This window comes from Trachemys scripta, chromosome 3, assembly GCF_013100865.1.
Source record: "Trachemys scripta elegans isolate TJP31775 chromosome 3, CAS_Tse_1.0, whole genome shotgun sequence".
In the NCBI taxonomy this organism is placed as follows: Eukaryota; Metazoa; Chordata; order Testudines; family Emydidae; genus Trachemys; species Trachemys scripta.
The window spans coordinates 35740531-35755434 of NC_048300.1; the positions used below are offsets into that span (position 1 = coordinate 35740531).

The 14904-nt window shown below is 36.7% G+C and overlaps 1 protein-coding gene across 4 annotated transcripts in view; it reads right to left on the reverse strand.

Annotated features, from left to right (window-relative positions):
• PPM1B (protein phosphatase, Mg2+/Mn2+ dependent 1B) overlaps window positions 1-14904 on the reverse strand; it is a 116335-nt gene that overhangs the window by 4291 nt on the left and 97140 nt on the right. For all 4 annotated transcript variants that reach the window (XM_034764433.1, XM_034764431.1, XM_034764432.1 and 1 more), the window contains 2 exons: window positions 8149-8260; window positions 6801-6858 (listed from right to left, as the gene is read on the reverse strand). In XM_034764433.1, the coding sequence (XP_034620324.1) occupies window positions 6801-6858; window positions 8149-8260 (170 nt within the window). The remainder of the gene's footprint in view (window positions 1-6800; window positions 6859-8148; window positions 8261-14904) is intronic.

Below are 14904 nucleotides of genomic sequence, written 5' to 3' on the forward strand. Positions count from 1 at the left end.
TATGTGAGGCACAAAGAACAATATCAAAAAGATGACCCCAGAATAAATCGGCCTTTAGTTCAAACTATGTCCTTTGATGCACATAGTTGTCTGGCAGTCATTGACTTCAGTGGAAGCCAAAGAGTGAAGAACGTGGCCATTTAAATTTACACTAACTACTGAGTCAATATTTTAAAATGTAAAGTACTACTGATTCAGTAGCAATATACACCCTATGTGAACAGCTTAATTAAAAAATGTTTACTGCCAACAATGGATGCTGTAGTATCAGAATTCACTTAATTGATAAATCCTTTGACACTTGAAATCTGATTTTCTTCATGTGTACAATGCAGCGGGTAGAGGGCCAAGCTATTGCCAAAATCCTTTGACACTTGAAATCTGATTTTCTTCATGTGTACAATGCAGCGGGTAGAGGGCCAAGCTATTGCCAATCAGCATCATAAAAGATACTGTTTCACAAAAACGCCAATGATCTAGCAATTTTTCTTCCCAAGTTGCTGTCAGGAAAATGACTATCCAGAATATTTAGCTAAAGCCAAATCCAACAACCTACATTTAGGCACCCATCTTGATCTGTGGCCTATGATGTGGGAAGGAATCCTCCCCCAGACCCCATCCAAGCTGCAAAAGCATTGTAGACTACTTCAATCAAATGGGTAAAGCAAACCAAAAAACCCTCTTGTTATTCTGTGATGGTGATTAGTGTGCTTTTGCCAGGAGAAAAAGTTGCATGGCTCTGAGGTCCAAACTGGCTATTTTAAGTTCTGGATCAGTGCCAAAACAGCTCTGTTGCTTTGAGGGGCCAGAAGATATTTTAATTATTGATGCCTCACTATCATGCTAGAAATAGTAGCTAGATAACACTGGAAGGCTGGTGATTCTCGCTACAAAAGATATTATAGGCAAATCATCCTGATTGCCATTTATGCTTTCCCACTGCCTCCTTCAATTCTGATCTGATTTTAGTGGCCCCTATTCTTGAGAGCTTTCAGAGCTGTAACCAACATTGTAAGCTATCTGAAAACTTGGAATCCTAACCTTACAAATGTCAAATGATATCTAATTCTAGGGGGTTCATGAAAATACTGGCTGCCATAACATATCTTTTCTCTACCCTTCAATTCCAATAATCAGAATAACTTGGTTTTAAAGTGTGGGTATAATTTTCAAAATTTGTTGTTATTGAATATAAAACTGTAAAAATTTCTTTATTTCAGAGAACATAAAGTGTTAATATTTGAAACTCCACTGAGGTTTCCTGTCCTGTGAAATTGGAAACACTTTTCCCAGGCAGCTAGTATTGACAGTTCACATTTCTACATTCAAGGGGAGCTGCAATGGCTCAAGCCATGGCTACAATAAGGGACTATAGCAGTGGTTCCCAAACTTCAATAACTTGTGAACCCCTTTCACTAAAATGTCAAGTCTCACGAACCCCCTCCTAAAAATGAATATTTCCAGGAATTTTCTCCTTTATCTGAGTATAAATTATAAAAGTAGTGATCTGGGAGAAATAAAATTTGCTTTTATGACATGCATATTACACACTATTTATTATTAATTATTATTTATCATAGCAGTATTTTTATAACATTATGAAAATGGCAACACTCTTCCAAGATCTCACTTTTGTAGCTTGTATCACTTTAATAAGCCTGTTATAAGACAAGGCTCCTATGTTTCATCAAGGAGTATCAGATGTGAAACAGCATGAAGGTATTTAAGAAGCCAACTCAGAGTTCCTCCTACACAAGCATTCAGGTCTTGAGCAGTCCAGGCAAACAACGCACATTACAACAAAGCTTAAACTTGTTCTTCATAATAATTAAAAAAATAATAATACTAGCTGCCTATTTAATTTTAAAAACAGCAAAAAATATCCTCCTCCCTTTGCATTTCTTATAAGGAGTCTTGAAGTTTAAATCTTCTCAGTGTGATAGATCTACTTGCTTTGATCTGCTTAGCTCTTGGAAGTCCAGGGGCTCCGGGCTGCTGGCCAGCTCTGTCTGCCATTAGGGAATTTTTTCCTGATAACCCCCTGTAACATTTCGCGAACCCCCAAGGGTTCACGAACCCCAGTTTGGGAACCACTGGACTATAGTAACACAGCTACAGTGCAATAGCAATGTTAGCATAACCCCATAACGTAAATGAAGCCTACAGTGATGGAAGAGGTTTTTTCATTAGGAATACCACCTACCCAAATGATGGTAAGCTAGGCTGACAGACGCATTCTTCAATCAATCTAGCTGCATCTACACCAGGGATAGCTATGGCGCTCAGGTGTAGATTTTTCACACCCCAGAATGCTGTAGCTACATCAACCTACTGTAGACTAGGCCCTAATCAGTACACAGTGTAAGTATAAAGAACTACTGAAAAATACAGCCACTTAAAAAAACAAACAAAAAAACACCCAATATCTGAGAGCAATCCAATCTCTTTTTTAAATTAATAAAATAACAACTCTTCCTATTACATTTTAGCTAGCCTCTAATGATTTTTTCTGGTAGTATTGTAACCCTCTTAAAATAATTTTTATAAGTTGTTTCCATTTTAAATCCTTCAGCTACAGCGTTGAGAAAATCAAATGCAAGTTAGCAAAAATACATTATACTATTCCTTTAGATTGCAAACCTTTTGGTGCAAGAGTCTATTTTCATGTTGGGCACTGATTACTGTACAGCACCACGTACATTTATAGTGCTATTAAGGAGCAGATCTTGTCTCCACCTTCCTATCTATGGAGATCCTTGTCTACAACAGAAATGGTGAAATTACTACACAAGGGTGCTACACAAGGGTTCCTGGTAACCAAGCATGCCCCTAGGGATCAGTGATCATAGAATCACAGAATATCAGGATTGGAAGGGACCTCAGGAGGTCATCTAGTCCAACCCCCTTCTCAAAGCAGGGCCAATCCCCAGATGAGCCAGGGGTCCCAACTACTCCACTCCACACCAAGTAAGAGTGCACAGGAGTCCAGTGACCAAGCATCTCGGAGGCTCCAATACCACCCACAAAACATCGCTGCAAAATTATAGGAAGGATCCCTTCCTCCGCACATCTCTTCCAGTACAGTGTTAAAGATTTGCTCTGTGTTAAGGATTTGCTCCTAAGTTATTATTTACCAGAAATATATTTGAGAAATTAAATAGTTACCACAAGAAAGTGCACAAGACCCGAGGACAAAATTCTTGAACTTGACTACAATTTAAATAAAAGCCTTTATAGTTGTGAAAAATATAACTACATTTGTATTCTGAAAAAAATAATCGATAAAAGATGCTTTCTGAACATTCTTGATTCATCAAGCTATAAAGTTCATTTGTCATCAAATGAAGATTACTTTTTTTATTTAAGCTGTTCACACTACAGTATATTGTTACAACCTAGACATCTGCTCAAATACAAAAATTAATATAAATACCTTTTACTTTATAATTTCATCAGTTCAGGTTTTATCCCACACCATACATTTTGTTGACTGTACATTAAAAACATGCAATGCAAATCATATCTATATATAATCACTTTATCAATACGGTATAAATTAATTATATGGAATGTTGATAAATATATTACACATCACTAAATGAATGATTGAAGATTTCTGAATGTTGTCATAAGTAAGGAGTTTCAAAGATTGTTACAGCAATATTGCATATAGAAAAATATTAAACAGTTGTAAACATTTTTCTTAGTCTATGTAAGAATACAGTTCACCAAAATAGGGTCAGACTCTCAGCAATGTAAAATCAGTGCAGCTCCAGACTGTGCAAATTAATACTAGCTGTGGATCTGGCCCATAATTTTTAATATAAAGCTCTGCTTTTGCTATAACATGACTTATACTAGGAGCATTGTAATATTTCATTTTGAAACACACTTTACAAGCCACCACCAACTGGGTGTGTTGTATGTATCCAGCCCTTTCCTATGGTATCTGATTGAATGCAGGTTTGTAGGGGCACTCCAGTTATGCTATCACAACATAGAGAAGAACAGAAGCATTTTAACTAATAATGGAATTATTCCTTCTTCAGTCTTCTTCTCTAAGCATCAAGCTCAGGAGACTGAAGGAAAGTCCAGGGGCTGGGGGAGTGAATTTAGCAATGACCTAGAGCAGTGTTTCTCAACGACCGGTCCATGGACCAGAGTTGGTCCCTGCCAGACACAGTTTAGGAATGCAGCAAGCCAGTCCCTGGTATCAAAAAGGTTGCGAAACACTGACCTAGACTATCAGGTTCAGCACAGCACATGAACTACTAGACTCAGCCTCTCTTAAGGAGAAAGGAAAGTACCTTTCATCTACTGGGGTACTATAAAGAGGTGTCAGCTCTGTTGTCCAATGGCAGCACTGAATTTTCTCCTCCCTTCAAGTCCTTCTGGGACATATGAACCAAGGACAGAGAAGGGAAATAATGCTGTTGTCAAATGACAGATATTCCTATCAGAGAATCAAATTCGATCCTTTACCTAGTGTGGCTGATGCATTAAACTGCAGTCCAGGTCTAAGGGACCTCTTGGTCCTCCAATACTCAAAGATCACAGAGATTTCCCTTAATATAGGGATTTTATTTAATTCTAGCAGAAAAGAAAACTATATTTATATAGCTCAAAAAGTGCATTGCACTGTATTGTCCACACTTTTTGCATAATACAGTATTTAATGTAAATATAACCTTTAATAGTAAGCCTGACCTTCCTTTGTTTTTACTATGCCCACCAGATTTGCATTTGTGTAAGAATTAAACAATTATTTTAATAAAATACAAATAGATAATATTTAAGAACTGATGAAGCAGGTCCAAGACATTTCCTGAGATTCACCAGTAGCTGAGAGAATGCTTAACATATTTGTTTACTCTGGTTTTTGCCTTTGTGGAGCTACACAAATTATAACAATTTGGTCCTTTGTGTTTTCCTTTGAAAGTCTTTCTTTGTCACAAATATGCTGCAGCACCATCAGGCATTTATAATTATCTGACAGAGGAGCCAGTTTTTTTTTTTTTTCATTGCAAATGTTCTAAATTGGGTGCTTTAACTAATCCTAAACATTTCCATTTTTGGAAATGGGTAAAAAGATGCTGAGGCAGAGAGAACATATAGTATTCCAACTGTTAGGAGTCATGGTGGGTTGGGAGGATGCAGAGTTACTTGCAGGACTGAGGAAACAGCAGATGTTTGAGGATATGAAGACAGCTGAGACACTTGGAAACATGCTGGTTTATTTTGGGAGGAACTGTGGCACAGTTTGAAGGGGTTAAGGATGTAAAATTTAACTAACCTTTATGATCTAAGACAAAAAAAATAATATAAACTACAAATTTTAATTTTTAAAAAGACAGACGTGACAATGAAACCATTAGCTATTTATCTGTATTGTGACAGCACACAAAGGCGCAAATCAGAATCAAGGCCCCCAACTGTGCTAGGCTCTATAAAGACACATAGAAAGACAGTTCCTGCCCTGAAGAGCTTGCAATCTAAGGCCACATCTACACTAGAAAGTTTTATAGTAACTTTATTGCTGGCATACAGCCGCCAACATTGAAATTGCACATGCACTCTTAAGACAACACAACATATCAAGCTAACAGCCAACAGAAGGGAAGTAGATGGAGTGAGGCGAGAAAGACAGTGATAACAATAAGATCATATAATTACAGAGGCTAGTTATATGCACAACTAGATTCAGAATAATTTCAAAGTAGTTAAAATAAATAAATAAATAAAATCTGACAACCCTACCCACCCTCTCACCAGAGCCTTCACTTGCTGACTGAATTTTTTTAGGCATGTCAGCATGCATGGTTCCTGGGGACCATTTAGAGAACAGGGTAGTAGCTTTACAAATTAGCTTAGGGAGTGAACCCTACGGGTAAAGGGGCAACATTTTGCTAAGCAATGAGAAATTATCAGCCTTTTAAAAGTTACTATCTAAACAAGTAAAAAAAAAAAAGTTTTAGTCTCCTATACATGAAGAACTAAACCAATCTGTCACTATGGAGCTGACTGACATGGAATGACTGTTACAATTACTTTGTAAAACGGATGTTAAAAAAGTGTAAATTGTAAATTTCATTTATTCCTTACTCAATCCAGTAACGTAGTAATTTAAACAGTTACAGCAACCAGTATAGTGTTGTACTTTTTTTGGTCTAATTGAATGTTTAAAGATTTGAAAGCTCAAGTGTCCAGGAGTTGAACAGACAGGTGTAAATAATTCATTAAAAATATTAAATCAGGAATGAACAAAGAACTTGTTACTTTCATTCAAGTGTAAATTACAGTAGTTCTAAGCCATTTCACAAAAGATCTTCAAAACTGAAATACACTAATCTTCACTGGAATCACCTGTGCAACATGCTAATAAAGCGTAGCCAGTATCACTACCAAGACCCTTTTCACTTAGTGGACAGTCAACAGAAATTTTCTGTGTGAATATGATTCTTACAAGGACACAGAATTTGACACTAGATTTTTCAAAGTATAGGACACTTAACAAAATTACAACCTTATTACCTACTTCAAAGCCAGAGTATATTTAAACTACCAACAGCTCCCCATATTGTGGCTCCATGGTCTTGAATGAAAAGCAGAAGCAGCCATTTATATTAAAAATTAATTCTTCAAAATTGGGTATCACACATCACTGTCCCTTTAACAATAAAGTTTTTGAACAGTGATGTACATGTAAATATATATCAAATTTTGTTCTGTACCCCACCTGCATTGAAGTATTATGGTTTCCTCATTATTAGTGAAGTCTAAGATCCCAAAGTAAAACTTACCCCATCATTCTCTCTGTGTGGATTCAGCCTGTTATACACAGCTTCTATAATATTACGCCTAAAAATGAAGAAAAAAAACAAAAAAACAAAAAAACCCTGTAATATAGCAGACAAATGCCATATAAATATGAACATCCTACCACAAAAATGAAGAGAGATATTTCATGTCTAAACTTCTGTTTGTCTACCCTGCATATAAAGAGTTCAGTTAATGGTAACGAAGGATTTTTCAAGGTTTAGGTTTGTATGCGACCAACGTTTTCCTCTTCTGAATTTTTGCTTCCCAGCCTCCTCTCCTCTCCTCTCCTCTCCATTTTTTATCCCACTACATCTTCAGAGTTGCTTGAACATTTCATAAATTCCCACCATGTACATGCAGAATGTCCCAAGTTTTATTACAGTAGTTCTGGAATACATTCATACTTTCAGCTTAGCCCAGCAGTCTAAGAATTCCTAAGGTGAGCGGCAATTCTTACCATACACAAACCGTGAAATGTGAAAATATATATTTTAAAATTGGTATTTTTGAGGCTTATGCTGAGAAATGATACCATGTATGGGAATCCCAATGTAGAAGATTTTAAACAGGTCTGTACCTTGGCTTAATAATGGCTTAAACAACCAGAACAACAGTTCACTTAAATTCTCTCTTGGGCTCATACTGCTAGTGACACAAACAAATCATTAGCAAAAAAGCTGGTGTCCCATCTATAGGCTTGCAAAAAAACCTGGTGTCCCCCCATAGGCTTACCTCAAATTTTCCTAAAATGTAATTTTAAAAAACATTTCACAATTTTAATACTGAAAAGTGCTTTCTACCTTTCAAACTTTCAGGCTGATGTTAAACAAAATGGGTACAATTTTTCTTCGAAGAGGCAAGCTACGCTGGCACTGACCCAAGTACACATTGGGCCCTGAAGCAAAAAATTCAGAGTAGCATGAAAATGGTTCAATTTTCTATTTTATCACTTTCTATAGATAGTGAACAAATATAAAGAACTAAAAATCCAAATATGCCAAATTTTATATCTTTAAATGTAATTGTATGGGATAGTAAACCAATATGTTATGTATCAAAACAGTCTTTATTTTTTCCCTATTTGGGATGGAATGGGGGGCTGGTAGTGGCAAAATAGAAAGTATTGTCTATATTTTCTGTAGTGCAGACAGTAAACTAGTTTAATATATGAAAAACTGAGCAATGTTAAATGTTTAGTAACTTAAGTTTGTACATCTTCTCTACTAAAGATAATCAAATCTTCAGTTAATGAAGAAACATGTTGTACTTGTATTTATATTCAGAATTATAATTACTAAAAGCCATAAATCATTCCAGCACTGTACTTACTTGCCCGCTAGACCACCCCCAGGTGGTAAATTTGGGATATTCTCTGCAGATAAAATGCGCATTACATGAGCAAGATCAGGCATTCCTTCCTCACCCGACTTCTCCATAATTTCTGGTATAAAACAAAAAAAGTCCTAATTATTAGTTTAAAATGAATCAGCTGCAAACAATAAAATAAAATCCAAGGTACTATTACTTTAGTATGGAAAAGATTTAAATTTCAAAATAAAAATTCTTACTTCCCCATTGTACATAAGCAACATTATTTGTATGATAGTAGGTAGGCCCAGTCAGGATTGAGGCCTGTTGCAGTAAGTGCTCTGTAAACAGAATGCATTTCCAAAATAACCAGATATACTTTACTAAAACATTTGGCAATCTGAAATTTTTGAATTGCTGTGTATGTATACATGAATTCTTTTCAGAAAATAGAACATCTCTGGTATATCCGTTAATTTACCTTAAGGTCTGCTCATATGAAAAGTCAGAGCTGCTACAAGGCAAGGTCATACCACTTGCATCTATTATGAGGTATATGCAAATTACCATAAACAAAATACAGGGAGAATAAAAGCCCCTTGTGGATGGTATAGCTGGGTTTGGTTTTCCTTTTTTCGCATCTGACCAGGGTGGAGACTTGTTGGAATAAAGGAGAGAGATGTACCCTAGATGTAAACAGGTCATAGTGATTTTTAGGGCAGATCCAGAAAGCTTTGTCGTCTGTTAAGAGACTGCTCGGTGTATGTGAAAGATAGTGCTTTTAGCAAGATTAGCCTTTTAAAAGTTTTGCTATTAAGAGGATAGCTTGTGTATCAAGGCAAACTGGATAACCGTCCTTCTAGACCTTATACAAGATATGCTGATCACTTGCACTCTGCGCATAACTACAAGAAATCCATAAATGTTTCCCAATGTTCTGGTATAGGAAAGGACAGCTTCTCTTCAGATTTCTTTAGCTGGAAGGAATTCCTTTTTGGGGTATGCCTACATTATCTGTCTCCATAGCAGTAGCCTGGTGCACTAGGCTTTGTCTTATCTTCCTAAGAATTGTGCTTTTTGTGGAAAGGAGAAGAACATAAGAATGCAATTTTACCTTCTTCTGAAAAAAGATTTCTTGGATCAATGTTGCTTGATTTTCTTGAACCCACTGAAGGAGGCCACAAAAGTCCCAAAGGAGATCAGATAGGTGAGTGAGGCTTCCACAAAGAGTGTGAGGGGCTGGTAGGTGTCCTCAGAAGGGAAAGATACAAAGGGGGACGGACAGACACCCAAACAGCTCATGCATCTTCTGCTTTCTGTTGAGCTTGGAGAACAGTGCTGTCCCACCAAAGACTCGGCATTGCTGCACCTGGCAGGTTGAAAATTTGTTCCAACAACAGGAGGGAACCTGATGGGGTCTGGGATACAGTTTGGAGCCCTACTGAGCACTGCTGTTTCAAGGAATGGGAGATCAGTACAGGCGGAAAGAATACTAGTGGAAGCAGACTAAGCTACGTTGGGGAGACCGATCAAACAAAGTGGCCACTGTATCTGGAGACTCGGCAGATTGACAAACCCTACTCAAGCCACTCTTTAGCTGGGAAATGCTTGTAGCTGGTAACAGACAATACACAACTGCTGCTGCAGCTCACTGAAGAATTCCACCACTGTGAATTAATATGGAGAAGAAGAAACTGCTGACCAGAAACTGGGTCCCACAGATGTGGAATAGGACCCAGGAGTGAAGGCACCAGAAAAAAGAAGAACCCAAGAAAAATATTCAAAGTGATTAGATGAGAAAAACTATTGAAGGTGTTAGTTTGCTGCTGGAGGCAGCAAAACTGGCATTTAAATTCCAGCCCTGGATTTTAAAAGGCAAAGCTAGTGCCTAGAAAAGATACATTTGTATATACTTCTCTCCATATAGGAATTGGCAAGATTCTGCCAAGAGCAGAAGTGGCTCTGGACTGTCAGAGGAACACTTCAAGGGAACAGAAGAGACAGTATGAAAAAACAGAGCACATATATAAATAAATACTCCAACCATAAAAAATGGTTATATAGTAGACAAGAAAAAAATTATACCAAGCTACTATCTTCAAAGATATTTAGAAAAATCCTAAAAACAAAAACTGTACTACTGATTACACAAGTATAATGAGGTGGCAAGGTTTTGCTGTTGGCCTCACTTTTAGGGGCTTCTGGAAAATGCTCCTTGATTCCTGTTTGCCCACTGTGGCTCTTGTCTCTTATTAAATACCAAAGGAGATGGCAGTAGCTCACTTAGCTGAGGAATTTTAGGAACACAGACATTCTAAAATTCTATTTGTGGAATGATGTCCAATGAAATATGTTTTGTATAAAATGTTGGCAAGGGGTGAGAGCAGGCCTGGCTGGGCAAGGAGACTGGGATTGCAATGAGAAACCGGAGAAGTGAGATGGGAACAAGGAGTCAGAGGTGGGAAAGAGACTGTACTGATCCAAAGATAGGTTGGGGTCATGCTTGGAGGAATGGGCAGAAGAGTCTGTGACCAGCCGAGAACACTTCCCTCTAGAGTGGGAATGGAACCCAAGATTCCTGAAAACAACAAGGAGTCCAGTGGCACTCCTTGTGATTTTTGTGGCTACAGACTAACACGGCTACCCCCGATACAAGATTGAGTTTCACCATTCCTCTACTATCAGCAAACATCTGTGAAACCCTCTGGCAAAGTGTCCCATCCCCTCTAGTGTTCGTCCACAGAGGAGGACAATCTACTACTGCTTTCAGTTCAAGTGCCAAAGGTCTGTGCAGTAAATCTAAAGATTCCCAACCCTGATACTGTCACATGATGGAATCTGTTTTTTCAGTTTGCTTTTTAAAAATGTAGGAAATTACACACATACACTATCTGAAAACAACGTTTTTCAATTTCACACTCAAGTACTCAAAAGCTAGGAAATGCCAGAATTAAGGTTGCCTGTGCAACCTCAATTTGGCCTTTTTCTATGTATGCATTATGGTACAATTTAATTAAACCATCACATATTATCTTTTCCATAGACCTGCTGCTCCATTGTTTTTTTAACGGGTTTTTGTGTGGTAGAGTATACATATGCTCTGCCACCAGATTTTTGAAGTCAGAGACTTGATATTTCCTGCCTATTTTCATGTCATGCCAAGTTCCAGATGAATTGGTAATGTACTGGATATACTAGGTTAGAAAAACTGAAGCATTTAACATTTGTAGCTATGTGTATATTAAAAGGGAACAAACAGTAATGAACTGAAAACAAACTGAATATAGATGTATAATAAATTATTAGCATATTTGAGGGAAAACACACATTTCCATTCCTCAAGAAGGAACTAAAAAAAGTTATAGTTATGATTATCTGCCAACTAATGTGCTTTAAACTGCCTAGTAGACTTTGAACTGGACCAAGAGAAAAGTATAGTTTTGAATTAGGAGTAATTCATTATCAACCACACTAGTTTAAAAAAGTGACTGTATAAAAATGGCATCTTACTTGTAAGGGTTTTTTTTGTTTTGTTTTTTTGGTGTATTCAGAGTAAGATCCTTTCTTTGTATTCCTGCAGATCCAACCTAGCTAAGGCTGAGTAAGTTGGAATCCATTCTGTCTCGTACATCAACACTTTACTTACTGTGACACAATCATTTAAACCTATGCAACCCAAGAAAGACAATTATGTGAAATAAAAAACAAGTATACTACTTTTAAAAACTTTTTGTAAACAAAGCCTAAAATTTGGTCCAAAAAGATGTAAGTGTTCTTTAAATCCAGAGTGTATATGCGATCAATTAAGAATTAAATATTTGTTTTGATTTACATAATAAAGACACCTATACAAGACTCTGGGCACCCTAACCCATAATTAATACTACAACAAATCCTCACCAGCAGTAAAATAAACATTCAAAAGAGAATTCTCTCAACCAGCCGGCCACCTAGCCACAAAAACAACTCATTTCCAACCGTCGTCATTTCAGGAAGTATATCTCCAGCTCTCTTCAAAAATCTTATCAAATATATCTTTTGCTGCCTGCCCAAAAAGTCACAAAATACATAATATTTCAGACTAAGAGGAGCAGTAAGTTCCTAATTCTTGTAGCACTCACAGAGAATGCCGTCAACATCTTTTATAACTATGGGCTTCTAGCTGAAGTGCCTCTGCTGACCATAGCTGCAGCAGTGTGGCATAGAGAGAGAGAAGATACCTCAGACAGGAAAGAGCCAAGCCATTACTGTATAAATCCAATAGTCGAAAGCCTTTGTTTCATATATCACAAGCAGAATAAAAGCCATTCCATATCATGAAAAGTATCAACAAATGACTACAAAACATACCACACTAATCAAGCCAACATTCAACTACCAGAATATGATGTGAACTAAAGTTATTCACAGCTACTATCGACTTAGAAGAAACACTCCCTTTCTTTAACTAAACAAAATAATTATCTCCCTCACACCACACTGCGTCCCTCCAAATAACTAACTCAATGTATTAAATAAAGTTGTCACGTCCCTGTTTTTTCTCCCTCTATGGCCCCATCTGTAGATTTTCTTAAAAACACTTGGCAGATACACTACTATTTCTAAAAAAGTTAATATTAGCAAACATAACTAACTTCTCCCCCACCCCCTGAATAATTTGTCTCATGCACATCACTTGTTTGCCAAAGTTGGTTGGTTTGTTTTGTAAATGAATCACCCGAAGAGTTCCCGTTAAAATGAAGAAACTAAAATATTTGAGATAGTTAGCCATGTTCATCGTTGGATAAATGAATTATTGACCGTGATCCATCAAATGCAACCTTACAAATACACTTCAGAACTACTCATAGCTTGTACCTTTGGAATATGGTAGAACACACTGTAGATGTCATGATACAAGTGTAGCTTTATAAGAGTTACAGTATATAGCCCCCTTTAAAAACAATCTCAGACCCAGCTGAGAGCATAAGTGATTTCTAAGCAGTGCACTGAACACTTGAGAAAGGCATATGAAACAGTCAGATCAAATTGTAAGCACATAGGGTCACTGAACTTTACTAGTAAGCCCTAGAACAGTTTGATTTTTACAGACTACTGCATACCACACAATTTAATGATGTGTGCAAACCTAACAAGAACTTTACTCTTCACTTTTTGGGGGTTTTATATTAAAAGACTAACTGTGATTTAAGACACAAGATTATATCCACATCACCATCCTTAGCACACTAAACCACCACCAACATAAAAGTAATGTCTTGGTTATCAAACTGAGCTAATATCCCATTAAAATCTACAGAACGTTTCTGTAGTGAGTGGAAAAAAATGTCATTTCTATGAGCTTGACTTAAGTGCTTTGCTTCAGGAAGTATATTTCTCAGTCAAAAGGTCTGGTATTTTTCTAACTCACATCAGGAAAATATTTATTTAAAGCACTTTTATTGAAAGGTGCCAATAGCTCAAATATAAAAAAGAAAGTAATTTAAATTTTTATAGCCTCTTAGCTATCACAGTTTAATAGACCATGGAAGAGCTCTTTTAAAAAAACAACACTTGGAATATTTTTAATGTGGGTATTTCATAAGTAAAACAAATGCTACATCATTCTTATTAGACATAATTAACTTTATACCACTTCTGCAATTTAAGAGACTTTATGGAGGCAGAACAAGCCGATATTAATAGAAGTATTATAAGATTTATGTGGTGACTTAACAGAGGGGCAAAGTCAAACAGTCTTCCTTTTAGGAAACAATGTTGTTGGTTTGTTTTTGTTTTTTTGCAGTCTAGTGTCTTATTTCACATACTAACAGTTCTAAGATCTATTATACTTATTTGAACAGAATTATCCCATATCTTTTCTTTATAACGCTAGCTTGAAATTAAATACAATACAAAACCATACTGCTTTTACTTTTGCTGTTGAGCGCACTTTCACACAATATTTTAATTGGCAACATACATTTGCCATCCAGTACTCAATGGCAGTTTCTATCAAGTTCTTTCTTTGAGGGTGCAGATAGTATTTTAAAATTTGAAAGCACAACTATCATTGTATTGCCCCCGTAAACACGTTAGTTTTATTAAATGTTATTTCATAAAATGACCAATGTGATTAGAAGAAATGTATCATGTTCTTTTGTGTCCATCTGGTAGGGAACAAATTCACGCATCCTAAAAGTTAATTTCCCTCCCCCTCTCCATTACATGTTCCTGTTTCATTCTCTCCTTTTCCTTCAATTCCTTTTCTTTGAAAAAAATCTTAAAACAAGAAAAACCCAAACAAGCAAAATGACAAAGCTAGTATTTCCTATTCTTTAAATCTTTATATTTTCTTTCCCCGTCCCATTCCCTCTCACCCCCAGAATAGATTATTCTCTTTTCCTGCATATTCCATCATACTCTGTCCCTCCTCAAACACTCACTCTCTCTTCTTAGCTCCTCCCTCTTTAACTCTTCTCAGTGGGAAGCAGAGGTCACTTTTGCTCCCATATAGAAACGGTGGACCAGTAGCTGAATGGGACCAAGTTCTTCTGATATGTAAGCAATGGTAGAAAGATGCAGTGTTAGATCTTGGATATCTGAATTCCTTCTCTGCTAGTTCCCTTTTTATTGTCTGCTCCTGACTTTTAATACACATATGGAACACAAAGCCCACTACAATCACATGTACAACTGCAAGTTCAAATTAGTCTGAAACTACATGCACATTTTTAACACCTAATGTTTGAAAAATCTGATTCCTCATGGCAAGAAAACCCTACACTAGTCTTCTTG